Source organism: Symphalangus syndactylus, chromosome 9 (assembly GCF_028878055.3).
Source record: "Symphalangus syndactylus isolate Jambi chromosome 9, NHGRI_mSymSyn1-v2.1_pri, whole genome shotgun sequence".
In the NCBI taxonomy this organism is placed as follows: Eukaryota; Metazoa; Chordata; class Mammalia; order Primates; family Hylobatidae; genus Symphalangus; species Symphalangus syndactylus.
Genome location: NC_072431.2, coordinates 30,075,141 through 30,098,318, shown reverse-complemented (window position 1 = coordinate 30,098,318; position 23,178 = coordinate 30,075,141). Strand labels below are relative to the sequence as shown.

Sequence of the window (23,178 nt, the reverse complement as noted above, 5' to 3'; positions counted from 1 at the left end):
GGAAAACACAGTTTCAACAGAGTCTTCAGATGCGATCCTGTGTAGGAGAAAATACCCTTCTGGTGGCCCATGAAAAAGGGAAATACCAAAACCATTTGTTCACTGAGCCTTGCAATAGGTGCTCCCTCATCAATTTCAGAAGCTTGCCTGCAAGTAGATATCGAGAGAGCACACTTTCTATTAGAGCCTGGTAATACCCATATCACTTCTGCTCTGAGGCCGGGCCTGCAGCTGTGCAGTCTTTGGAAGAGGTAGCCCATGAACGCAGAGCCTGAGAGAAGCAAGTCGGCCCTGACGCCAGGCCCCAGTGGGCGCCTCACACTCAGAACCTTATAGCCCAGAGCAAACCGATGGTCAGGGAGAGTGCTAGAGCTCACACCCAGCTCTGAATAGATCTTCCCTGATGACATTTCACGCCCTCTAAGGCAGTTTTTAACCGAAGGTACACACATCCAGGGGTGTTCACAGGCTTTCACAGCAAGGGTACCTATTTCATGGCAAAATAGGCAGTTTTAAAAGAATAAACAAGCTAGGCGTGGTGGCTCACGCCTGTAATCCTAGCACTTTGGGAAGCCAAAGCTGATGGATCTCTTGAGCCCAGGAGTTTGAGACCAGCCTGGGCAACATGGCAAAACCCCATCTCTACAAAAAATATAAAAAGTAGGCCGGGCACGATGGTTCACACCTGTAATCCTGGCATTTTGGGAGGCCAAGATAGGTGGATCACCTAAAGTCAGGTGTTTGAGACCAGCCTGGCCAACATGGTGGAACCCCATCTCTACTAAAAATACGAGAAAACTAGCCAGGTGTGGTGGGTGCCTGTAATCTCAGCTACTCGGGAGGCTTAGGCAAGAGAATCGCTTGAACTTGGGAGCAGAGGTGAGCCGAGTGCAGTGAGCCGAGATCATGCCGTTGCACTCCAGCTTGGGCAACAAGAGCAAAACTCTGTCTCAAAAAAAAAAAAAAAAAAAATAGCCAGATGTGGTGACGCATGCCTGTAGTCCTAGCTGCTCAGGAGGCTGAGGTGGGAGGATCACCTGAGCCCAGGAGGTCAAGGCTGTGGTGAGCCGTGATTGTGCCACTGTACTCCAGCCTAGGTGACAGAGTGAGACCCTGTCTCAAAAATAAATAATAAATAAATAAATGTCCAGATCTTGGCTTCTGTGTTCTCATTCCTCAGATTGATCTACCTAGTGTGAAACTCCCATGCCAGATCTCCTTTCCTATCCACTCTTTTCATTCCCCGTCTGCCAAGTGATAAAGTTACCTAAGGTGCTACCCATCTCACCCAGAACCTGTGTTACTTCCAGGGCACCAAATTAAGAGAGAAATTCAAATTGTTAGTATCCTTACAGCTTCATTAGATCAAAACCCCACAGACCATCCATTCTCAGTAAGAGATGCATTTACAATACAATTTTATGTTATCAAAATAATGTAAAATGTTTGTTATACAGGCATACCTAGGAGATATTGCGAGTTCATTTCCAGACCACTGTAATAAAGTGAATACTGCATAAGGCGAGTCAATTTTGTTGGTTTCCCAGTGCATATAAAAGTTATGTTGTTTTTAGGCTGGGCACAGTGGCTCATGCCTGTAATCTCAACACTTTGGGAGGCCGAGGCAGTGGATCACCTGAGGTCAGGAGTTCAAGACCAGCCTAGCCAACATGGTGAAACCTCATCTCTACTAAAAATACAAAAATTAGCCAGGTGTGGTGGCAGGCGCCTGTAGTCCCAGCTACTCAGGAGGCTGAGGCAGGAGAATCGCTTGAACCTGGGAGGCGGAGGTTGTAGTGAGCTGAGATCACACCTCTGCACTCCAGCCTGAGCCACAGGGTGAGACTCCGTCTGGAAAAAAAAAAAAATTTTGTTTTGTTTTTTGTTTTTTTGAGACAGGGTCTCACTCTGTCACCCAAGCTGGAGTGCACTGGCATGATCTCAGCTCACTGCAGCCTGGACCTCTCCTGGTTCAAGCAGTCCTCCACCTCAGCCTCCTGAGTAGCTGAGACTAGAGATGCCCACCACTACACCTGGCTAATTTTTGTGTTTTCTGTAGAGATGGGGTTTCGTCCTGTTGCACAAGCTATTCTCAAACTCCTGGGCTCAAGCAATCCTCCCACTTCAGCCTCCCAAAGTGCTGGGATTATAGGCATAAGCTACTGTGCCTATGTGCCTAGCCATGAATGTTCTTAATGGCATCTGGAATGGTGAATCCTTTCCAGAAGGTTTTCAATTGACTTTGTCTACAGCTATCAGAGGAATCGCTCTGGCAGCTGCAGTCTTACGAAATGCTTTTTTTTTTTTCTTGAGATAGGGTCTTGCTCTGTCAGGCGCAGTGGTGCGATCTCAGCTCACTGTAGCCTCTGCCTCCCCTGGACTCAAGCGATCCTCCCGCTTCAGCCTCCCAAGTAGCTGGGACTACCAGCACACACCACCACATCCAGCTCGTTTTTGTTATTTTTTGTAGAGATGGGGTTCGAAATGTATTTCTTAAAGAGTAAAACTTGCAAGTCAGAATTACTCCTTGATCCATGGGCTACAGAATGGATGTTGTGTTAGCAGGCATGAAAACATTAGTCTCCCTGTACATCTCCAGAGTTTGTAGGTGACCAGGTGCATTGTCAATGAGCAGTAATATTTTGAAAGGAATCTTTATTTCTGCGGAGTAGATCTTAACAGCGAGCTTAAAATATTCTGTAATCCATGCTGCAAACATATGTGCTGTCATGCAGGTTTTGTTGTTTTATTTATAGAGCACAGCAGAATACATTTAGCATAATTCCTAAGGCCCTAGAATTTTCAGAATGGTAAATGAGGATTGGTTTCAACTTAAAATCACCAGGTGCATTATCTCCTAATAAAAAGAGTTAGTCTGTCCTTTGAAGCTCTGTAGCCAGGCCTTGACTTCTCTCTAGCTGTGAAACTCCTATATGGCATCTTCTCCCAATAGAAGGCTGTTTTGTTTGCTTTGAAAATCTGTTATTTAGTGTAGCCACCTTCATCAATGATCTTAGCTAGATCTTCTGGATAACTTGCTGCAGCTTCTATATCAGCACTTGCTGCTTCACCTTGCATTTTTATGTTATGGAGGTGGCTTCTTTCCTTGGGCATTATGAACCAACCTCTGCTAGCCTCCTCACCACTCTCAGTCTTTATAGTATTGAAGAGAATAGGCTGGGCCCAGTAGCTCACACCTATAATCCCAGCACTTTGGGAGGCCAAGATGGAAGGATCACTTGAGGCCAAAGGTTGGAGACCAGTGTGGGCAACATAGTGAGTGTTGGCATGCACATGTAGTCCCAGGTACTTAGGAGGCAGAGCAGGAGGATTGCTTGAGCTCAGGAGTTTGAGACTGCAGTAAGACATGATCATGCCATTGCACTCCAGGCTGGGCAGCAACGCAAGACCCTGTCTTTTAAAAAAAATAATAATAATTGGGGCCTTGCTCTGGATTAATTAGGCTTTGGTTTAAGGGAATGCTGTGGCTGCTTTGATCTTCCATCCAGACCACTAAAACTTTCTTGATATCAGCAATAAGGCTATTTCACTTTTGTATCATTTATGTGTTCACTGAAGTGTAGTACCTTTTAATTTCCTTTAAGAACTTTTCCTGGACAGGTGCAGCAGCTCACTTCTGTAATCCCAGCACTTTAGGCAAAGACAGGAGGATCACTTTAGTCCAGGAGTTTAAGACCAGCCTGGGCAATATAGTGAGACCCCGTCTCTGCAAAAAATTTAAAAATTAGCCAAACTTGGTGGCCTGCACCTGTAGTCCCAGCTCCGCGAGAGGAGGATCACTTGAACCGGGGAGGTCAAGGCTGCAGTGAGCTGCGATCATGGCACCAGATTAGGCTTTGATTTAAGAGAATGTTGTGGCTGCTTTAATCTTCTACCCAGACCACTAAAACTTTCTCCATATCAGTAATAAGACTGTTTCACTTTCCTGACAGAAAGTGACCCTGTCTGAAAACCCCCAAAAACTAAGGTATTCATGTACTAATAATATATTTTAGACTACTAACAGTTACAATGAAAATAGAATCCATAGGAAAAAAAATTAACTCTTAGGGCTTTATGGTCACAGGACATTTCAATTTTATTTATTTTTATGTTTTGAGACAGTCTTGCTCTGTTGCGCAGGCTGGAGTGCAGTGGTTTGGAATGCAGTGGTGTGATCACTGCTCACTGCAACCTCAAATTCCTGGGCTCAAGTGATCTTACCATCTCAGCCTTGTGAGTAGCTGGGTGGGTGCCACCATCCTTGGCTAATTTGTGTATGTTTTGTATAGACAAAGTTTCACCGTGTTGCTCAGGATGGTCTAGAACTCCTGGGCTCAAGTGATCCTCCTGCCACAGTCTCCCAAAGGACTGGAATTGCAAGTGTGAGCCACCACACCGGGCCCAGAAACTATAAAAAATTAAATTTTTTGGCCGGGCATGGTGGCTCACGCGTGTAATCCCAGCACTTTGGGAGGCTGAGGCAGGCGAATCACTAGGTCAGGAGTTTGAGACCAGCCTGGCCAACATGGTGAAACCCCATGTCTACTAAAAAAAAAAAAAAAAAAAATTAGCTGGGTGGTGGCAGGCGCCTGTAATCCCAGCTACTCGGAAGGCTGAGGCAGGAGAATCGCTTGAAACCAGGAGGCGGAGGTTGCAGTGAGCTGAGATCGTGCCACTATGCTTCAGCCAGGGAGACAGAGTGAGACTCCATCTCAAACAAACAAACAAAAAATTAAATTTTTTGAGTTACTTTTCTTGCAAAGAAATGTGATAAATGGTCAATAAAAGACTTTCAAGCATAAAAACATGTTAGGATAAATTCTGTGAGGGAGTAGAATGGAAATATAATTTCTGATGTAAAATCTTGTCGTGTTTTAATGGATAATGGTGAAGTATCTAATCACCGTAGTATTTAGATTTCATTGGATACATTTGAAATAGTGATATAATGGTTTTATTTTGAAATGTCAGTATATAATACACTAGAAATTATGTCCTTTGCAACTATTTAAAACCACAACGAGACCAGGCATGGTAGCTTATGCCTGTAATCCCACCACTTTGGGAGGCCAAGGCAGGAAGATCACCTGAGGCCAGGAGTTCAAGACCAGCCTGGTCAACTTAGTGAGACTTTGTCTCTACAAAATAAATATTGAAACAAGGTCTCACTCTGTTGCTTAGGCTTGGAGTGCAGTAGTGCCATCACGGCTCACTGCAGTGTCAACCTCCTGGGCCCAAGTGATCCTCCCATTTCAGCCTCCCAAGTAGCTGGAATTACAGGCACGTGCCACTATGCCCAGCTAATTTTTTAAATTTTTGTAGAGATGGCGTCTCCCTATGTGAGACCAGCTCAAGGTGGTCCCAAACTCCTGTGGCTCCTCAGGTTGGTCCCAAAGTGCTGGGATTACAGGTATGAGCTACCACACCTGGCCAAAAAATAAAAAATAAATTAACTAACCATGGTGATGCATTCCTGTAGTTCTAGCTACTCAGGAGGCTAGGGCAGATGATCACTTGAGCCCAGGAGTTTGAGGCTGCAGTGAGCCATGATAGCACACTGCATTCCAGCCTGGGCAAGAGTGAGACACTGTTTCAAAAAAATAAATAATAAAACTTTAATAAATAAAAATGAGGGGAGGGAGTTTTTTTTTTTAAGATGGAGTCTCGCTCTTGTTGCTCAGGCTGGAGTGCAATGGCACAATCTCGGCTCACTGCAACCTCTGCCTCCTGGGTTCAAGCGATTCTCCTGCCTCAGCCTCCAGAATAGCTGGGATTACAGGCGCCTGCCACTGCGCCCAGCTAATTTTTTTATTTTTAGTAGAGACAGGGTTTCACTATGTTGGCCAGGCTGGTCTCGAACTCCTGACCTCAGGCGATCCACCCGCCTCAGCCTCCCAAAGTGCTGGGATTATAGGCGTGAGCCACCACGCCCCGCCTAGTTCAAAATTCTTTTATAGGGTTCGTTGAAGGTCACTATTCCAAGGTATGGGCTTTAGGATCTGGAAGGAATCTGATTGATTATCCAGTCTGTCTTGATCAATTTATAAAGGAAATTGATTTACTGAGGACTGAAGAGGGTTCATTGATTTTCCTAAAGCCACACAGCTGGGCCCAGAACTCAGGTGTCCTTGCTTGCTCATTCCTTTCACTACCTCCACTGTGCTCTGAAATCCCACCACTGGTTTTGAGGAATGAGGAAGAAAGAAAAAGTGATCTCGAAACAGTTACTGACTAACAGACACTCTCCGTGGGTAGATGGCTCTCTGCCCTGCTGCCGCCGCCTCAGCAGTCAGACTGGGGGGGCAGGCTTGTATGGAGATCCCCGAGGCCCAGGGTAGTTGGTTGGAGGATGGAACTTAAGGTTTCAGTTGACTCCTGTCTGGCAATTGCCCTTTTAGGGTCTCCTCTACCTCTGTCACCTGGGAGTAAACCTAATCTTTAGGGATCTGAGGGTCAACGTGATCAACAGATGAAACCGCCAGTTTACACAGCAGCCCTGGGCCAAACTAGTCCCTTAGAGACCGTCAATCCAGACAGGAACTAGGGCAGAGCCAAGCTGCTGGGGTCACAGAGCACTGAAGTGGATACCTCTGCTGATCTGCCTCCCAAGGCCTAAGGTGGCCACAGTGCTATGCACAGCCACCTTGCTGCATCCTGCTGTTGGTAGGCTCTTGTGCTCAGAACCCCAGGAGAAGGGCTAGATCACACTGATGATAAGACTGACAGCTTTTTTTTAAAAAAACGACTTTCAAGGTTTGGTTATTTTTATCTTCATGACCTCTGATTTCCCTGTGGAGCAAATGGTAAAGTAGGGGTGGGTGGAGAGGGACTTTGGCAGACCCTGGCAGACTGTGGACAAGGACAGCCCTGAACAGCTGGCCCTGAGACATGAACTGGAACATGGTTGGAGCCAAGGACACAGGACTAACGGGAAAGGACACAGACTGCTGTCAGGATGCATACTACCACACACCCGAGGCCAGGACCCTGCTGACGTGGCAGACCTCCACCCTGGCCCCTTACTGCCCCCCGCCCCTCTCCCCTGCCTGCCAGCTGCCAACAGGGCTCTGCCTTGTGTCTGCGACACCTGTCACTGCCTATCCTTGTCCAGAGGGGGCCCCATCAGCCCCTCCTCAGCTGCCCAGCAGAGCAAGCAGTTAGTGGGGAGGGGAGGGAACATGGAGCGGGGGCCGGTGGTGGGGGCAGGGCCGGGGGCCGGGGCCCGAATCCAGGCACTACTGGGCTGCCTGGTCAAGGTGCTGCTCTGGGTGGCCTCTGCCTTGCTGTACTTTGGAAGCGAACAGGCCGCCCGCCTTCTGGGCAGCCCCTGCTTACGGCGCCTCTACCATGCCTGGCTGGCAGCAGTGGTCATCTTTGGGCCCCTTCTGCAGTTCCATGTCAACCCTCGGACTATCTTCGCCAGCCACGGCAACTTCTTCAACATGTGAGTCCACTCAAGGCTGTGGGAGCCGGGTCCGTGCACTCTGGGATCCTAGCTCCCTTCTCCAGGCTTCTGTCCTCCTGCCAGTCTGAACACTAAAAATAGGCTAGGAGGTTGAGGAAAAGGTCGGGGGAGGGGGAAGGGAACAGAGCCCTGGGGTACAGGGGAAGTCGGGAACAGGACTAAAGAGGAAATGTGGACCCTGGAATGCTGAATGGTCCTCCAAGGAGATGGCAAAGTTTAAATGACTGGGGGCTGTAAAGGGCACAGCAAGAAGAGGACCAGTGATGATGTGTAGGGTTGGGGAGAGTGCAGTGATGGGAGCACAGACCAGGGTGGGAGATAGAGCTTGGGGTCTCAATAGTCTCCCCTCTTTGCCCACAGAAAATTTGTGAATTCAGCCTGGGGCTGGACATGCACCTTCTTAGGGGGCTTTGTGTTGCTGGTGGTGTTCCTGGCTACACGGCGCGTGGCAGTAACTGCCAGACACCTGAGCCGACTGGTGGTGGGGGCAGCCGTGTGGCGGGGAGCCGGCCGGGCCTTCCTGCTCATCGAGGACCTGACTGGCTCCTGCTTCGAGCCACTGCCCCAGGGTCTGCTGCTCCACGAGCTGCCTGACCGCCGCAGCTGCCTGGCGGCCGGCCACCAGTGGCGAGGCTACACCGTCTCCTCCCACACCTTCCTGCTCACCTTTTGCTGCCTGCTCATGGCAGAGGAAGCAGCTGTGTTCGCCAAGTACCTAGCCCATGGGCTTCCTGCCGGCGCCCCCCTGCGCCTTGTCTTCCTGCTGAACGTGCTGCTGCTGGGCCTCTGGAACTTCTTGCTGCTCTGTACCGTCATCTATTTCCACCAGTACACTCACAAGGTGGTGGGCGCCGCAGTGGGCACCTTCGCCTGGTACCTCACCTATGGCAGCTGGTATCATCAGCCCTGGTCTCCAGGGAGCCCAGGCCATGGGCTCTTCCCCCGTCCCCACTCCAGCCGCAAGCATAACTGAAAGAAATAAAAGCCATCGGGCCTGGCTGTGGCTCCTCTCATCATTTGGTTGGGTCCTTGAAAGGGTGGGAAAAGGGTCTGGTAGTCACTAGGGTTCCCCAGCTGTTCCTTGCTCTCATCAACCTTGTATGTCCTTCCTTATGCTTGACCATCCCTCCAGCTGTCCTTTCAGTCTCCTAGTTTTGCAGACTTCAGGCTATCTGGGGACTGAGACATCCAGGAATGGTGCTTCTTTTTTTTTTTTTTTTTTTTTTTTTGAGACAGAGTCTCACTCTGTCGCCCAGGCTGGAGTGCAGTGGCGCGATCTCGGCTCACTGCAAGCTCCGCCTCCCAGGTTCACACCATTCTCCTGCCTCAGCCTCCTGAGTAGCTGGGACTACAGGCGCCCGCCACTGCGCCCGGCTAATTTTTTGTATTTTTAGTAGAGACGGGGTTTCACCGTGGTCTCGATCTCCTGACCTCGTGATCCGCCCGCCTCGGCCTCCCAAAGTGCTGGGATTACAGGCTTGAGCCACCGCGCCCGGCCGGAATGGTGCTTCTAAGGCAGGTAATGGTGCCCTTAGGTGTGGGCATCATCCTTGCTGAGCAGTTGCTCCATCTCCAGCCTGTTTGATTGTTTTTCCTGCCTTCTCCACTGAATCTCCACTCCCTCTCTTCAGGGGCCTACCTATCTGGGCACTCCTCTCAGGGACTCTTCGTACCCTGTCTTCCCCGTAGGGGGTCTGTATGTGCTCATCTATTTAACAAATGTTTATTGAGCTGAGCATAGTTCTATGCCATGTAAATAAGACAAGATTTCTGCTGTTTGGAGGCATATGAGCTAACTGGGGAAGGCAGATAATAGACACACAAATAATAGCAAAACACTTGCACTGCGTTTACTCTGTGCCAGACACTGTTCTAAGTGTCTGTAAGTTCTTTATAAAAGTTAACACATATGGCCGGGCGCAGTGGCTCACGCCTATAATCCTAGAACTTTGGGAGGCCGAGGTGGGCAGATCACTTGAGGTCAGCAGTTCAAAACCAGCCTGGCCAACATGGTGAAACTCCATCTCTACTAAAAATACAAAAAAAAAAAAAAAAAAACTACTTGGGTGTGGTGGCGGGTGCCTGTAATCCCAGCTACTTGGGAGGCTGAGTCAGGAGAATCACTTGAACCCGGGAGGCGGAGGTTGCAATGAGCTGAGGTTGCGCCGCTGCACTCCATCCTGGGCAACAAGAGCAAAACTCCGTCTCCAAAAAAAAAATTAACACATTTGGTCCTCACAACAATAAAAGTATGAGGTAGGTTGTACTGATCTTGATTGGCAAAAAAAAAAAAAAAAAAAATTGAGATAGTAGTGTTCCCATTGTACAGTTGCAAACACTGAGACACAGAGGTTAAGTAACTTGTTCACAACTAATAAACAGAGGAGCCATGATTACAAAGCTAGACAATATGGGTATATCATCTAGCCTCTAAACCAGGAATTAGCAAACTTTGGCCCTCCTGTGGCCAGTTTTGTATGACCTGCGAGCTAATAATTATATATATATAATATATATTTATATATTATATATGTTATTATATATAATATATATTATTTATATATTATATATAATATACATAATATATAATATATTATATATTATGTATATTATATATAATATATTATATATTATGTATATCATATATTATATATTATGTATAATGTAATATTTATATATATATAATTTTTTTAAAAGGCAGAGACCTGGCAGTGATGGCAGTGTAATCCCAGCACTTTGGGAGGCTGAGGCAAGAGGATCACTTGAGCCCACGAGTTTGAGACCAGCCTGGGCAAGATGGTGAGACCCTGTCTCTACAAAAATTTTTTTAAAAGAAAAAGGTAAAACGTTTTTTACATTTTTATTTTTATTTTATTTTTATATATTTTTTGAGACAGAGTCTCACTCTGTTGCCCAGGCTGGAGTGCAATTTTGGCTCACTGCAACCTCCACCTCCCAGGTTCAAGCGATCTCCTGCCTCAGCCTCCAGAGTAGCTGGGATTACAGGCCCCCAGCACCACACTCATCTAGTGTTTGTATTTTTAGTAGGAACAGGGTTTCACCATGTTGACCAGGCTGGTCTCGAACTTCTGACCTCAAGTGATCTGCCTGTCTTGGCCTCCCAAAGTGCTGGGATTACAGGCGTGAGCCACTGTGCCTGGCCGTTTTTACATTTTTTTAATGGTTGAAAAAGCAAAAGAATAAGAATATTTTATTACAGGAGAAAATTACATGAAATTCAAATTCCAGTGTCTATAAAATTTTGTTGATCTCACTATACTAATTCATTTACATAAGGCAGCTTTCCTACTACAATGGCAGAGTTGAGTAGACAGACACTGTAAGGCCTATATAGCCTAAAATATTTACTCTCTGGCCCTTTATAGAAAAAGTTGGCCAGACGCGGTGGCTCATGCCTGTAATCCCAGCACTTTGGGAGGCCGAGGCGGGCGGATGACGCGGTCAGGAGATCGAGTCCATCCTGGCTAACATGGTGAAACCCCCTCTCTACTAAAAATACAAAAAATTAGCCGGGCGTGGTGGGACGCGCCTGTAGTCCCAGCTACTCTGAAGGCTGAAGCAGGAGAATCGCTTGAACCCTGGAGGTGGAGGTTGCAGTGAGCCAAGATCGTGCCACTGCACTCCACCCTGGGCGACAGAGCGAAACTCCATCCCCCAACACACACACACACACACACAGACACACACACACACACACGTTTGCCAAAACCTGGTTTAAATCAGTAAATTATCCTGAAAAAAAAAAATCCTGGCTAATATCAGAGAGGTAAATGCTATGAATGTACTGAAACAGGATGATTTGTAATAGATTTGGAGGAAGGTTCCTTATAGAGGATGATGAAAATAGTTCTCTCTGAAGAGGTGACATCTAAACGGAGAACCGAATGACAATACCCAGGGTAAGGGTGTTTTAGGCAAAGGGATTATTAGCAAGAGCAAAGGCCCTGAGGCAGGAATGAACATGACACATTTGAGAAACAAATAGCCCAAATATTTGCAAGTGTAATGAATGAAGGGGCAAGCAGTAGAAAGTGGACTTAAAGGGGAGACAGGTGCGACAGCCTTTTGGATTTCATTCAAAGGTCAACAGGCAGCTGAGAAAGGGTTTTAAGCCAGAGAGACGCATGAACCCGCTGCTCCGTGAGAGTGGGTTATAGAATGGCATCTGCAGCCGTGGTCCAGGAGAGAGTTGGTCCCGGCTTGGATAGGGATGCTGCCAGCTCTGGTGCCGGTGTTGCTACAGGTGCGGAGGATGTCGGCAGAGCCAGAGGCCCACGCTAGCAAGGCTAGGAAAGACAGGCCAAGTCTTATTCCATCTCTGGGGAAAGACGGAAGAGCCCTAAATAAAGCTTATCTGTCCCAGGCGGAGCAGGGGAAGAAGAGAGCAGGTGGGGAGCCAGTTGGGAGGCGGGAGGTGGAAGGCGGGGAGCGGAGAGACTGGCTTGGGCTTGGCGATGGGAGGACCCGGACCCGGCGTCCTCAGGCGGCGGGCGGCAGGTGGCGGGAGGCGGGAGGCGGGGACGAGAGGAGGGCGGGGAGGCGGGGAGGCGGGGACCGGGCCGGCGGAGGTGGGGAGCCTGGAAGCTGGCCCTCGCGAGGCGGCGCGGGGAGGGTGGGTGAAGAGCGCCTGTGCGCGCTAGGGGGAGCCTCACCCACCCCCCTCCTCTGCGGCACCGCCCCTTCCCTGGCAGGGCTGACCCCGCCTCCTCCAGCCCTCCCCGCCCCACTACCCAGGAAGGCCGAGCAGGGTGCGAGCGCCGCTTTCGCTTTCCCTTCGCTGTGCCCACTCCTCTCCTCGTGCGGCGCTAGGCCCCCCGTCCCGGTCATGGCCATGCTCAGAGTCCAGCCCGAGGCCCAAGCCAAGGTGAGCGCCGCGGGGTCTAGAAAGGGCCCACTGGGGAGGCGTGGCTCGAGCGGCCGGGGGCATCCCCGACCCGCCCCCCAGGCTCCCACGCGAGTTGGGGGCAGTCGGCCGAGCTGGTGCGCCCGGAGCACCTGCGCCCCGGGGAGGGCGGCGACTGCTGCCTGCCGGGAGAGGCGAGGCGGCCGTGGTTCTGCGGGGTGAGGTGAAGCGGAGAGCTGGCGTGGAGGGGAACTCCGCTGGCCTGGAGCCGGGGCCACACACAGACTGGGTGCGGGACTGCCCCAGCTACCTTCTGGCCTTTCCCTCAGGGAGGGTCCCGGGGCCCACCCCGTCCCTGTCCTACTCGCAGAGGGCTCTCAGCACCCCTCGTCACACCTGCCAGGCGACCCCAGGGATCTGTTCTCACGTGAACACTGGCCCTTCACCGCCAGGAATGTTCTCATCCCCCGTATCCAGCCCCAGGGATACCCACTCCACTCTCGGTAGATCCAGGTCTGCAGAGATCCACCTCCTCCACCACCCCAACCCACCCTACAGGCATCCATCTCGCTTTCTTCAGGTCTGGCCTTAGAGGCATCCCCTCCACCCTTCCCCAGGTCAGGCCCTACATAACCCTAAGGGAACTGTCCTCAAATGAACTGGCCTTAAAGCCAAGTTTCTGAAGGGATGCGTGTGCCCTACAGGTGGATGTGTTTCGTGAGGACCTCTGTACCAAGGTAAGACATGCCCCATCAGCGCGGCCCCACCCCTGCCCAACTCCTACTGCTCAATCCTGCCTCACTACCTAGGACGGGCATTTGATGCTGACTCCCATCCTCCTCCACCCTCACCTCACAAACAGACAGAGAACCTGCTTGGGAGCTATTTCCCCAAGAAGATTTCTGAGCTGGATGCATTTTTAAAGGTACTGCAGCTGGGCAGGGAGCTAGGGAGTAAAGGCCAAGAGAAGAGTCTGGGGGCTGTGAGAGTGAGATGAGAGGAACTCCCTCACCTCTAGCCCTCCTCCCACCCTACACCAGGAGCCAGCTCTCAATGAAGCCAACTTGAGCAATCTGAAGGCCCCATTGGACATCCCAGTGCCTGATCCAGTCAAGGAGAAAGAGAAAGAGGAGCGGAAGAAACAGCAGGAGGCAAACTGGGAAGACCTGGGAGAAGGGATCCAACCATGGGGGTAATCAGTCTTAGTCCTAACTCTCATGAGCCCCTCTCTTTCTGCAGAAGGAAGACAAAGATGAAAAGAAGAAGGGGGAGGATGAAGACAAAGGTACTTGAAACCACAATGGTGGGAAGAGACTTGAGTCCCACTCACAGGAGCTCCTCCTAAGGATTTCTTTCCACTCTCCCCTTCGCCCCTCACACAGGCTCAATCACGTGACTGACCCGTTGCTCACTCTGTAGGTCCTCCCTGTGGCCCAGTGAACTGCAATGAAAAGATCGTGCTCCTTCTGCAGCGCTTGAAGCCTGAGATCAAGGATGTCATTGAGCAGCTCAACCTGGTAAGCCCTCCCCCTTCAACTCTCAGGCTTCAAGTCAAACCATTGTCCTCCTGGTCCCTGCCATTTAGGGCCTGGCACTTGCCAGGCTTTAGCAAGAGAGGGCACAGCAAGTGAAACCAGAAGTCCAGGCCCTGGGGCTCAGGATAGACCTGGCACACCTCCACCCAGTGTGGGGAGTGAAGCAAGGGAGAATATGAAACTGGGAATTGGGTAGAGGGCTGATATGGCATTATGCCATTCCCTCTTCCCAGGTCACCACCTGGTTGCAGCTGCAGATACCTCGGATTGAGGATGGTAACAATTTTGGAGTGGCTGTTCAGGTGAGAGCGCTACCCCACTTCCCTGCTCTTTTCTAGGCCATGCTTCCTTCCACTTTCCCCCTTGCTTTTTTTCCCTAGGAGAAGGTGTTTGAGCTGATGACTAGCCTCCACACCAAGCTAGAAGGCTTCCACACTCAAATCTCTAAGTGAGTGACCACCCATGTGCACACTGTTTTTGTTTTGAGAGACCTCCTTCTTCTACTCCATACACACTTCTCCATCCACAGGTATTTCTCTGAGCGTGGTGATGCAGTGACTAAAGCAGCCAAGCAGCCCCATGTGGTAGGTGAGGCCCAGGTCAGGCTGCATGGGGGAAGGACACATGTAAGGTCAGGCCTGACCCGAGCTTCCCACAGGGTGATTATCGGCAGCTGGTGCACGAGCTGGATGAGGCAGAGTACCGGGACATCCGGCTGATGGTCATGGAGATCCGCAATGCTTATGTGAGGAGGCGAGGGCAGGGCAGGGGTGGGCAGAGGCAGCTTCCCCAGGCCAACCACTCCCTGACCCTGCAGGCTAGGGGTTAAGGGTAACAAAGCTCAGCTTCTCCACAGGGCTAGAAATGGGGCACAGAGCCACTGGAGGCCTCTGACTGACCTCTACTCCTCCCTGGCCCTGTAGGCTGTGTTATATGACATCATCCTGAAGAACTTCGAGAAGCTCAAGAAGCCCAGGGGAGAAACAAAGGGAATGATCTATTGAGAGCCCTCTCTCCCATTCTGTGATTACAGCAGAGACCTTCCTGCTTTTTACTGGGGACTCCAGATTTTCCCCAAACTTGCTTCTGTTGAGATTTTTCCCTCACCTTGCCTCCCAGGCACAATAAATATAGTTATACCACTGCCTATCAGCCCAAGTCTCTTTATTGGATCCGGACCCCGCTGGCCCTGGCTCAGGCATTTCCATTTCCATTAGTGGGACCAACCCACTGGGTGATTTGAGTGTTGAGCCGCTGGTTGGTCCAGTCCTGCCGGATGTCATCAAGGTGGCAGTCAAAGTCCACAAGGTGCTGGTGGGCCCTATCTTCCAGTAGAGCTCCCACCATCTGCCGTGACTCTTCCCAGTCCCTCCACATCACTCTGAAATAGTAACCCCCATGGAGGTCAAACAGCAAGTAGTGGGTCCAGACACAGACTTAACAGAGACTGGGTCCAGAAAAAGACCCTTAGGGCAGGGCCAAGGACAGAGGAGACCCAGGAGCCTTGGGCTTCTAAGAAGAGGTAGAGGGAGTGGGGTACTCACAAGTTCTTATCCTTAGGGACCCAGCGGAGACCTTGGTTCTCCAGGACGATGACCGGGGGCACACGAGGCTGAGGCACCAGTTTCTGATTATCCAACTGAGTGGACAAAGATGTGCAAGTGAGAGTTTCAAGGGTCCCCCCACCCTACTTTCTTTTCACCTCCCCACCCAGAAACCCAAGCCTCACCATAATAAGTACTGCATCAGGGAAGAATTCTGCAATTCGCCCAGCAATTTTCAAGGCCAGGGGCCCAGGGCTGTGTAGAGGGAAGACCAGAGGAGTGAGGAGCCAACTGTGGGCAAAACCCATCCATTTGAGCTGGGCCTCCCAGATCTCATAGATGTGGGCGCAGCTGTGGCCTTTCCCTGTAGGTGGCCTGCGGGGATCGGGCCTGCTGGATGCTTGATGCACGACTGCTTGATGCTTGAGTGCTGTGGGAAACAGGTGCTCAGATATTGCTGGTGAGAGTGGAAACCAAAGGTGGTCTTTTTGGAAGGTAATTTGGCATAACCATCCAAATTGAAACTGTATACATACCATACATATGCCAACCCAGAAATTCTACTTATAAAGAATTTATGGTAATTATAGGACAGCGTCTGTAATAAAACACTGGAAACAACCTCAATGTTTAAAGCATTAAATAAATTAGAGTACATCCACATTCAGACTATACAGCTGTTAGGGAAAGGTAGATCTTGGTGTGGAAATGGGATGATGTCAAGTATTTATTAAGTGAGGGAGAAACGAAAATTACAAAACAGTACCTCTAATTGCTTCATGTATATGATTAATATATATATATAATTGTCTTTTCCTATATGTATAAGGAAACTGCCTTATTTTTGAAGTTAGTGGTTGGGATTTCTCTGTTCTTTCAGCCCCTGGGGGACACCTCAGTTAAAGCAAGATCAGTCTGTTGGCCGAGAGTGGTGGCTCACGCCTGTAATCCCAGCACTTTGGGAGTCCGAGGCGCGTGGATCACCTGAGGTGAAGTTCGAGACCAGCCTGGCCAACACGGAGAAACCCCATCTCTACTAAAAATAAAAAAATAAAAATAAAAAATATATATATAAAAATTAGCTGGGCATGGTGGCGCTCATCTGTGATCCCAGCTACTCGGGAGGCTGAAGCAGAAGAATCGCTTGAATCCAGGAGGTGGAGGTTCCAGTGAGCCGAGATTGCGCCACTGCACTCCAGCCTGGGAGACAGAGGGAGACTCCGTCTCAAAAAAAAAAAAAAAAAATCAGTCTGTTGATACACAGTTGTCCTCCCCGCCCTAACGGCACTCCAGGGCAGGGCTCTGTCCTATTCATTTTTATATTTTCTCACTCCAGTAACCAGCATAGTGCCTGGTGTAAAGCCCCTGCTCCTAAGCGTTTGATGAAGGAAAGATAAAAGGAATGACCTTTGTTCATCTTGTGCGCCCCCGCCCCGCCCACCGCCCCACGCATCCTCGCCCTCTATTCCTCCAACCCCCAACCCGCCATAATCCTTTCCTTCTTCCTCTGGCTACGCCACTCACCTCTGATCATTCACAGCTGCATTGGCATGGTAGTAACCAGCCACCACCAAACCAGCCTGTGCTCCCCACACATCCACCTGTCGTAGGAAAGAGGCCATCAGTAATTAAATTGTGCTGCTGACTTTGTGGATGCTCACTGCTGCCAAGGGACCGGGGATGAACTTGGGCTGGGGTGTTGGGTGGGTTCGCGGTGGGGGATGGGCATCCAACGGAGGCACCTGGTTGAGGGCGACCTCCAACATGACGGACAGGGCCAGGTGGCTGTGGAAGAGGGGCACACAGTCGGTGAGGCACAGGCATTCTCCGGACCGCAGCGCTGGCGCCAGAAACAGCCCGTTGACTGCGGCGTGTGGGTACCGGGCAGCATGCAGGCACATCTTCAAGTAGGCCAGGGCCGAGATCTCCACTTCCCCCATGGCGAGCGAGGCCTGGACGGGAAGCAGCAAGCCGGATTAGTACCGGATTAGGCGAGCCGGTGCCTAACTCGCGTCCGTGAAGCTCCCTCCAGCGCTTCGGTACGCTCTTTGACCCTTCCCCGTGCCCTCTCACTTCGGTTCGGCGACAACGCTAACTCGACTCGCAGGTAGCCCGCCGTCTCCCGGCGCCCTGGGTCCGGGAGTCTGCCCCCGGCCCAGCCCAGGAGGAGGTCCCGATTGCATCCGAGCCCCGCCTTCCCGCGCCCCCAGCTGGCGGCGGCGACTCAGCGCCTGCCTGGGAGACAGACCAAGCTGCAGCTCCCTGCAGAACTGGCTCCTGGAGTCCCGCCCACGTGGTGCTCCTTGATAGGGCTAAAGGCTTTCAATTTGTCCAATCAGCGGCCGCGCCCCAACGTTGCCCCGCCTTTGTCTCCAGCGGACTGGAAAGAACCCACCATTGTGAAGCAAAGAAAATTGCCCGCACTCTTATTGGCTAGGTTCCCCGACTTCCGCTCTCGGTTGGCGGTTGGCTTTGCCTGTTACCTGTGTTGCCCACTACTACCGGCTCCGCAGAGCCCCGGGGATGGAGCGCTAACCCGTAGCCGGGTGTCCCGGAGCGCTGCGGGCAAAGCAGATCGCCTTGCGCCTATTACGGGATGAGTGGATCTGTACTCTAGGTCGGCTCTGTCACTTACTAATGGACCGTGTTGCCTTCGCGACTGCAGGTTTTCTTGCCCTTGGTTTATCTTTTGCCCATGTTCCTTTAAGGATTTAATGACATATGTATGGGAGCAGGCTTCCAGCCTGTCTAGTGCTTCGCAGCACATTCTTATCTCATATTTTATGACAGGATAAGGCCCTGAATTAAAGAACAATCCCATGGAGTTTATAGCAAGATCACAGCAAAGGAACCCTTGTCTCTACCACCAGCCCACGGCTGAATCTTTAAAAGCAGAGATAAAGACAGTGATTGGCTGAAGGGGGTATGGGGGAGGACAGTAAGAAAAACTTACAGATTCATCCTTCCCATAATGTCCTGCGATGTATTTCCTTCACCACAATGCCTTGGAAGCATTATTTTTTCCCCTCCCAGCCCTTAAGGAGTCCAGGCCTGGCACGGTGGCTCACGCCTTGTAATCCCAGCACTTTGGGAGGCCGAGGTAGGTGGATCACCTGGGGTCAAGAGTTCGAGACCAGCCTGGCCAACATGGAGAAACCCCGTCTCTACTAAAAAAAAAAAAAAAAAAAAAAATTAGCCAAGTGTGGTGGCACATGCCTGTAATTCCAGCTACTCAGGAGGCTGAGGCAGGAGAATTGCTTGAACCCGGGAGACAGAGGTAGCAGTAAGCCAAGATCATGCCATTGCACTCCAGCCTGGGCAACAGAGCAAGACTCCATCTCAAAAAAAAAAAAAGGAGTCCAATCATTCATCCGTAGTTCTCCATAGTTCTCCCAGTGAAACCTCATTCTCCTTCTAGGCTTTTCCTAAACTGATGAGGATTCTTTCTTTCTTCATTCCTGATGTTGACCACAGAACTTTCCCCTTGTCTATCCAAAGCCTGATTATTCCCATAAGGGCTCTGTGCAAATGCCATGTCTTCCAATAATTCCTGAGACCTCTGGATGAAAATAATACTGTTACATTCCAAAATACAGGTTATCTGCATGGCTGCCATGGCATGTAACAATCCCCACCCTATTCCTCTGGAGGACCTCTTAAGATTACAGTGGGCATCTAATTAATCTTTGTCTTCGTGACACCCACCCCTTCCCACCACATTCATCTTCAGTCTGGACATACGTGCCACTCAATAAATGCTTTTTGAATGAATGACACATGCCAGAAGGGAATCCACACATCATATAGATCATTTATTTTCCTCCTAGTCCTGGGTTCAGTACATAGATGGCTTCTCTTCACCCTTTGGGTTGACAATTTTCTCCAGGTTGCTGCTGATGATATGATAAAGCTCAGCCTGGGAGAAGGCCAGAGTGCAACAGTCAGGTTCTCAGCCAATCCCCTGCCCGCCCCCACTCATCCACCTCCCCTAAAGCCTTACTCCACACTCACATAGAAGGCCCTCAGGTCCAGCACCATGGCCCTGAGCTCCCCATAGGCTGCCTCATCTCGCTCATGCACCAAGGCCCGGTAATCCATCTGCAATGTGGGAGGCAAAGCTGAGTCAGTCCTATGGGAGGCTGGGACATGAGTCTGGTTTCCTTTTATAGGAAATAGGTTAACTTGAGAATGAACCCCTTCTTAGCACCAAGAAATAGGATCCCAAAGGACTGAGCAGAGAAAAGGGTCAAGGTTGTTGAAGCCCAAACCAGTTTTTCTAGGCAATGCTTTTAGCTTAATATTCTCCATATTAGGAAAGTCACAAGACAAGGAGGACTTCTTCCTCCACACCTCCTCGTCCCACCCCCAGCTAAAAGGCTGGTGGACTATCTACTCACTACATGTGTCTCCTTGGAGGCCTTGGCCACAGCATCCCCACGTTCTGAGAAGTACCTGCCAGAAGCAAGGGAATACCACAGGAATGAGTGTTCAGGGAGATGTACTCCCTCAGACCCTTCCCAAAGTCTCCCATCATCCTGATGGGGTTGCCCAGCTTTGGGGGTCCCAAAGAAATGCTCCTACTGCCCCCAGTGCTGGTCCTCCAGCTGCCCTCACTTGGAAATGGTTGTCTGGAAAGCTTCCACTTTGGTCTTGACGGCATTCACCCTCTCCAGCACCTTCTCCTGTGGTGACACGGGAGGCAAAGACAACACTTCATGTCCTCCCCATTTCATATACTATCTTCCTCCTCCTCCTGGTTCATGTCTAGCTCACCCCCCGAGGCTCTCCCCACTCTAAGTGTCTTCAGTTACCCTTTTCTTACCTGGATTGCTACCCCAAAATCATTTCCATCTTCAATCTTGGGGATCAGGTGTTGGATCCATGTAATCACCTGGGTTAAGAGGCATCATGTAAGAATATTCAACAAACATACTAAGTTCTTCCTATTACTGTCACTTCCTAAAAAATAGTTATATTTAATTGGGTACTTATTACGTACCAGGTACTGTGCCATGTATTTATTTCATTTAATCATCGCGGCAACCTTCAGAGATAAGTATTTATTGTACCCATTTAACAGATGAAAAAACTGAGTCACAGAATGTCTAAGTGACTTACTTAAGGTTACCAGCTAGGTAACTGATAGAATCACGATTTGAACCTAAGCAGTCTCTCTCTAGGGTCCAATCTTTTAAAACAATTCACTCACTATATCATACCACCTCTACTATGAACCCAATACAGCAGTAGGTTCTGAGGTTACAGAGTGGATACTGCACAGTCTCTAATTTTGGGGGTACCATTGTGATAAGAGAGGTCTAACAGAACGAGGAGAACAAAGGGGATCTAAGCCCAAGGCACAGAAGGAAGTTTTCTTTTTCAGGACTAGGTCTCTGTATGAAGGACTTGTATCTACGGAGGAGTCCAGGGCCTCACCTTGTGTGTCTTCTCTTTCTGCTTCCCCCATTTCCCAGGCTTACCAGAATGCATTTCTCTTTGAGAGTCCAGACTTCTGGCTTAACCAGGGCAAGCAGGGACAGGACTTTCTGATTCCCAGGGAGAAATCCACACTTAGGGACTGTGAGAAAGAGGGGATTCAGGCCCTTTCTCATCCAGTAGTCAATGTGCCATCTCCCCTTCCCTAGTCACCTCTTATCTCTCTTACCTTCTTTTTTCTCCTGCTTATCTGTTTCCATCTAAGGCAAAAAGGGGGGAAAGTAGCTTTAGAAAAGTCACAGAGGTTGAAGGGCTATCTGCTCCATTGGGTTTATAGTCCAAGTACTGCACCCTGAGTGCCTCACCTCATCATCCTTGGGTGGAGGGTCTGGGATGGGGATGTCCAGTGGGGCCCGGAGGGAAGTCAGGTCAGCCACATTGAGGGAGTCCTCCTGCACAGAGCTCACTGTCAAGGGCTGCCCAGCCTCTTCCCCTCATCCTAGGTCACAGCCTTCCCTCCATACATCCCACTTGCCCTCTGCCTCCCAACCTAGGCTCATGCCTCACACCATCCTAATGTTCCTAATCCACTATTTGAAACTATTCTCTGCATGCTGAATCCAGTTGTTAGCTAGAGAGGGTGGGCAAAGGGGATAGAGGACATGGGATGGGGCAGGAGGGGCCCACACTACTCACTTGCAAGAGCTGATTCAGGTATATGATTTTCTGTGGCAAGAATCTGTAGAGGAATTCCTCAGCCTGTGGGTTACATTGCAAGGGAGGGGAATCACAGAATATGCTCAATGAGATGTCTGACAAATGGAACTGGAAGGGCCTTTGGAAATCACTGGGTCCAAGACTTGCAAATGAGGAAACCGAAGACCTGAAAATGAAAGGACTTGCCCAAACTGGTAAGTGGCAGAACCAAGGTTAGGACTGTGATATTCCTGCTTTGGAAGCCATGGTTTTTTTCCTCCACATCAAAAGAGGGGGGAAGTGCCAGAAGTCGGGAGAGTCATAAGAAAGGTCAGATTAAAGGTAGCTATCAATAATTCCGGGGTTACTTTGGGTGAAGGCTTGGTAAGGGAAGTAGGGTTAAGTCTAGGGTGACTTGGGGGATCATTCTGAGAGGCTGTTGTATTGGTCCAAGTATTGGACCTCAAGTATTGGTCCAAGATTCTGGGTCAAATCGCTCAAATCCAGAGACTTACCTCCTGGAAAAGATTCTGCCTGAAGACCTCCACCTACACAGAGAGCAGTACCCGGATGTTGGTTAAGGGTCTGGGTTGTCAAAAGCTTCCACCCACAACAGGGTGCCCTCGAACTGTGGCTCAGGCCTTTCTCACCACAAACTAGTTTTCCCTGGAAGCTCCTGCTTACTGCAGTCAGAGCGCAGGAATCTGGGAATCCCCGAGAAGAGAAGGCACTAGCGAGATTGGGGGAGTTCTCTGGCACTGCTTTGGTCCCCTGAACCACCCAACTTGGCCTCCACCCAAGAGGGTTCTATGACCCCTTCCTGGCCTCCGATTCCCCATTACCTGTTTGCGGGCTTCCCCGCTCAGGCGCACCCCACACGGCTTGGCCATGCTGCTTCAGTCGCTAGATCTCTGGTCTCCCGGCTAGTCGCCCGGGCTTTCGCTTTCACTCCCCAGGTCCAGGCCCGCCCCCCTCAACCCCGCCCCCTTTCTTCTTTCCGCCCCCCTCCTACCCCTGGCAGGCCGCAAGCAGTAGGTAGCCCCTCAGCCATTCCCAGCCAGTTGCCACTAGGAGAGGCGGTGCTGGCTGGGTCACAAGCCCAGGGGCTGCCCAAGGGAGGGGCTAGGGTGAGTGGGACCGCGGAGACTGGAGCGGGGGCTGTCCCTCGGAGAGGGGCGGGGCTTATAGCTAGGGCCAACGGGAAGTCCAGGGTTGGGGTAAGAGAGGTGGGAGTATGGCAAAGTGGGTATTCAGTGGCGGGGCTCCCCCAAGAAGGCTCGACCGCAAGTAGCGGACGGAGAGAGATCAGAGCGTCTAGGAGGGGCAGCCAGAGGGAGCGCCTGGGGTGGAGAAGGACTAGCCGCCCTTAGAAGGGAGCGGGCAGGGTTTGGGTGAGGGTCTTCCCTCTGCCTTCAGGACAGACCGGAGATGGGGCGGGACTCGCTTGAGAGGAGCTAGGCCCGGCCAGAGTCGGTTCCCCTGCAGGGTGGGACTTCCCCGGTGAGGCCCGGAGCGTACCGGACTGGACCAGCTAGAAAAAGAAAGGTTTTGAGCTGAATAGGATAACCCCGCGCCTGGGGCTATCCGGAAGGGGTGGAACCAGATTCGGGGAAGGCGGGGAAGAGCGCCTGATTG

At 50.6% G+C, this 23,178-nt stretch overlaps 4 protein-coding genes across 13 annotated transcripts; 2 read left to right on the top strand and 2 right to left on the bottom strand.

Moving 5' to 3' along the window:
- Nucleotides 1-1,150: 1,150 nt before the first annotated feature.
- FITM1 (fat storage inducing transmembrane protein 1) lies at nt 1,151-8,467 on the top strand. The gene is made up of 2 exons (XM_055291737.2): nt 1,151-7,447; nt 7,829-8,467. Exons 1-2 carry the CDS (start codon nt 7,182-7,184, stop codon nt 8,439-8,441), a joined length of 879 nt encoding a protein of 292 aa, XP_055147712.1. The 5' UTR covers nt 1,151-7,181; the 3' UTR covers nt 8,442-8,467.
- A 3,046-nt stretch (nt 8,468-11,513) lies between these two features.
- Nucleotides 11,514-15,014, top strand: PSME1 (proteasome activator subunit 1). Of its 3 annotated transcripts, XM_055291702.2 has the most exons (12): nt 11,514-11,877; nt 12,181-12,353; nt 13,037-13,069; nt 13,195-13,257; nt 13,373-13,483; nt 13,572-13,617; nt 13,752-13,849; nt 14,101-14,169; nt 14,248-14,315; nt 14,397-14,451; nt 14,526-14,612; nt 14,791-15,014. In XM_055291702.2, exons 1-12 carry the CDS (start codon nt 11,700-11,702, stop codon nt 14,869-14,871), a joined length of 1,062 nt encoding a protein of 353 aa, XP_055147677.2. In that variant the 5' UTR covers nt 11,514-11,699; the 3' UTR covers nt 14,872-15,014. The 3 variants fall into 3 exon arrangements, with proteins under 3 accessions (XP_055147677.2, XP_055147678.1, XP_055147679.1); XM_055291703.2 differs by lacking the exon at nt 11,514-11,877 and having other exon boundaries at nt 12,194-12,353; nt 14,287-14,315; XM_055291704.2 differs by lacking the exon at nt 11,514-11,877 and having other exon boundaries at nt 12,195-12,353; nt 14,526-14,620.
- Nucleotides 15,015-18,573, bottom strand: EMC9 (ER membrane protein complex subunit 9). Of its 7 annotated transcripts, none has more exons than XM_063609339.1 (6): nt 18,365-18,573; nt 17,154-17,363; nt 16,936-17,012; nt 15,597-15,666; nt 15,412-15,506; nt 15,015-15,248 (listed from the first exon to the last, which is right to left on the bottom strand). In XM_063609339.1, the coding sequence occupies exons 2-6, from the start codon at nt 17,349-17,351 to the stop codon at nt 15,062-15,064; spliced, it is 627 nt and encodes a 208-aa protein (XP_063465409.1). In that variant the 5' UTR covers nt 17,352-17,363; nt 18,365-18,573; the 3' UTR covers nt 15,015-15,061. The 7 variants fall into 7 exon arrangements, with proteins under 7 accessions (XP_063465409.1, XP_055147684.1, XP_055147683.1 ...); XM_055291709.2 differs by lacking the exon at nt 18,365-18,573 and adding an exon at nt 17,485-18,294; XM_055291708.2 differs by lacking the exon at nt 18,365-18,573 and having other exon boundaries at nt 17,154-18,295.
- Nucleotides 18,574-19,202: 629 nt separating this feature from the next.
- On the bottom strand, nt 19,203-23,150 carry PSME2 (proteasome activator subunit 2). Of its 2 annotated transcripts, XM_055291705.2 has the most exons (11): nt 22,386-23,150; nt 22,059-22,091; nt 21,544-21,606; nt 21,213-21,299; nt 21,077-21,107; nt 20,892-20,989; nt 20,234-20,302; nt 20,026-20,093; nt 19,809-19,863; nt 19,423-19,509; nt 19,203-19,327 (listed from the first exon to the last, which is right to left on the bottom strand). In XM_055291705.2, the coding sequence occupies exons 1-11, from the start codon at nt 22,431-22,433 to the stop codon at nt 19,247-19,249; spliced, it is 720 nt and encodes a 239-aa protein (XP_055147680.1). In that variant the 5' UTR covers nt 22,434-23,150; the 3' UTR covers nt 19,203-19,246. The 2 variants fall into 2 exon arrangements, with proteins under 2 accessions (XP_055147680.1, XP_055147681.1); XM_055291706.2 differs by lacking the exon at nt 22,059-22,091 and having other exon boundaries at nt 22,386-22,513.
- Nucleotides 23,151-23,178: the final 28 nt, after the last annotated feature.

Bases quoted from the DNA above. Each gene is read 5' to 3' on its own strand.
- EMC9 (XM_055291707.2), bottom strand. From the start codon at position 15,950: ATGGTATGTATACAGTTTCAATTTGGATGGTTATGCCAAATTACCTTC. The intron at 15,507-15,596 runs GTGAGGCTTGGG...TTGTCCACTCAG, and splicing joins CTGATGCAGTACTTATTATG to TTGGATAATCAGAAACTGGT. The intron at 15,249-15,411 runs GTGAGTACCCCA...TTACTATTTCAG, and splicing joins GTCCCTAAGGATAAGAACTT to AGTGATGTGGAGGGACTGGG.
- PSME1 (XM_055291702.2), top strand. From the start codon at position 11,700: ATGCTGCCAGCTCTGGTGCCGGTGTTGCTACAGGTGCGGAGGATGTCG. The intron at 12,354-13,036 runs GTGAGCGCCGCG...TGTGCCCTACAG, and splicing joins AGCCCGAGGCCCAAGCCAAG to GTGGATGTGTTTCGTGAGGA. The intron at 13,618-13,751 runs GTACTTGAAACC...CTCACTCTGTAG, and splicing joins GGGGGAGGATGAAGACAAAG to GTCCTCCCTGTGGCCCAGTG.
- PSME2 (XM_055291705.2), bottom strand. From the start codon at position 22,433: ATGGCCAAGCCGTGTGGGGTGCGCCTGAGCGGGGAAGCCCGCAAACAG. The intron at 21,607-22,058 runs GTAAGTCTCTGG...TGTAACCCACAG, and splicing joins GGCAGAATCTTTTCCAGGAG to GCTGAGGAATTCCTCTACAG. The intron at 19,328-19,422 runs GTGAGTGTGGAG...GCCTTCTCCCAG, and splicing joins TGGACCTGAGGGCCTTCTAT to GCTGAGCTTTATCATATCAT.
- FITM1 (XM_055291737.2), top strand. From the start codon at position 7,182: ATGGAGCGGGGGCCGGTGGTGGGGGCAGGGCCGGGGGCCGGGGCCCGA. The intron at 7,448-7,828 runs GTGAGTCCACTC...CTTTGCCCACAG, and splicing joins CACGGCAACTTCTTCAACAT to AAAATTTGTGAATTCAGCCT.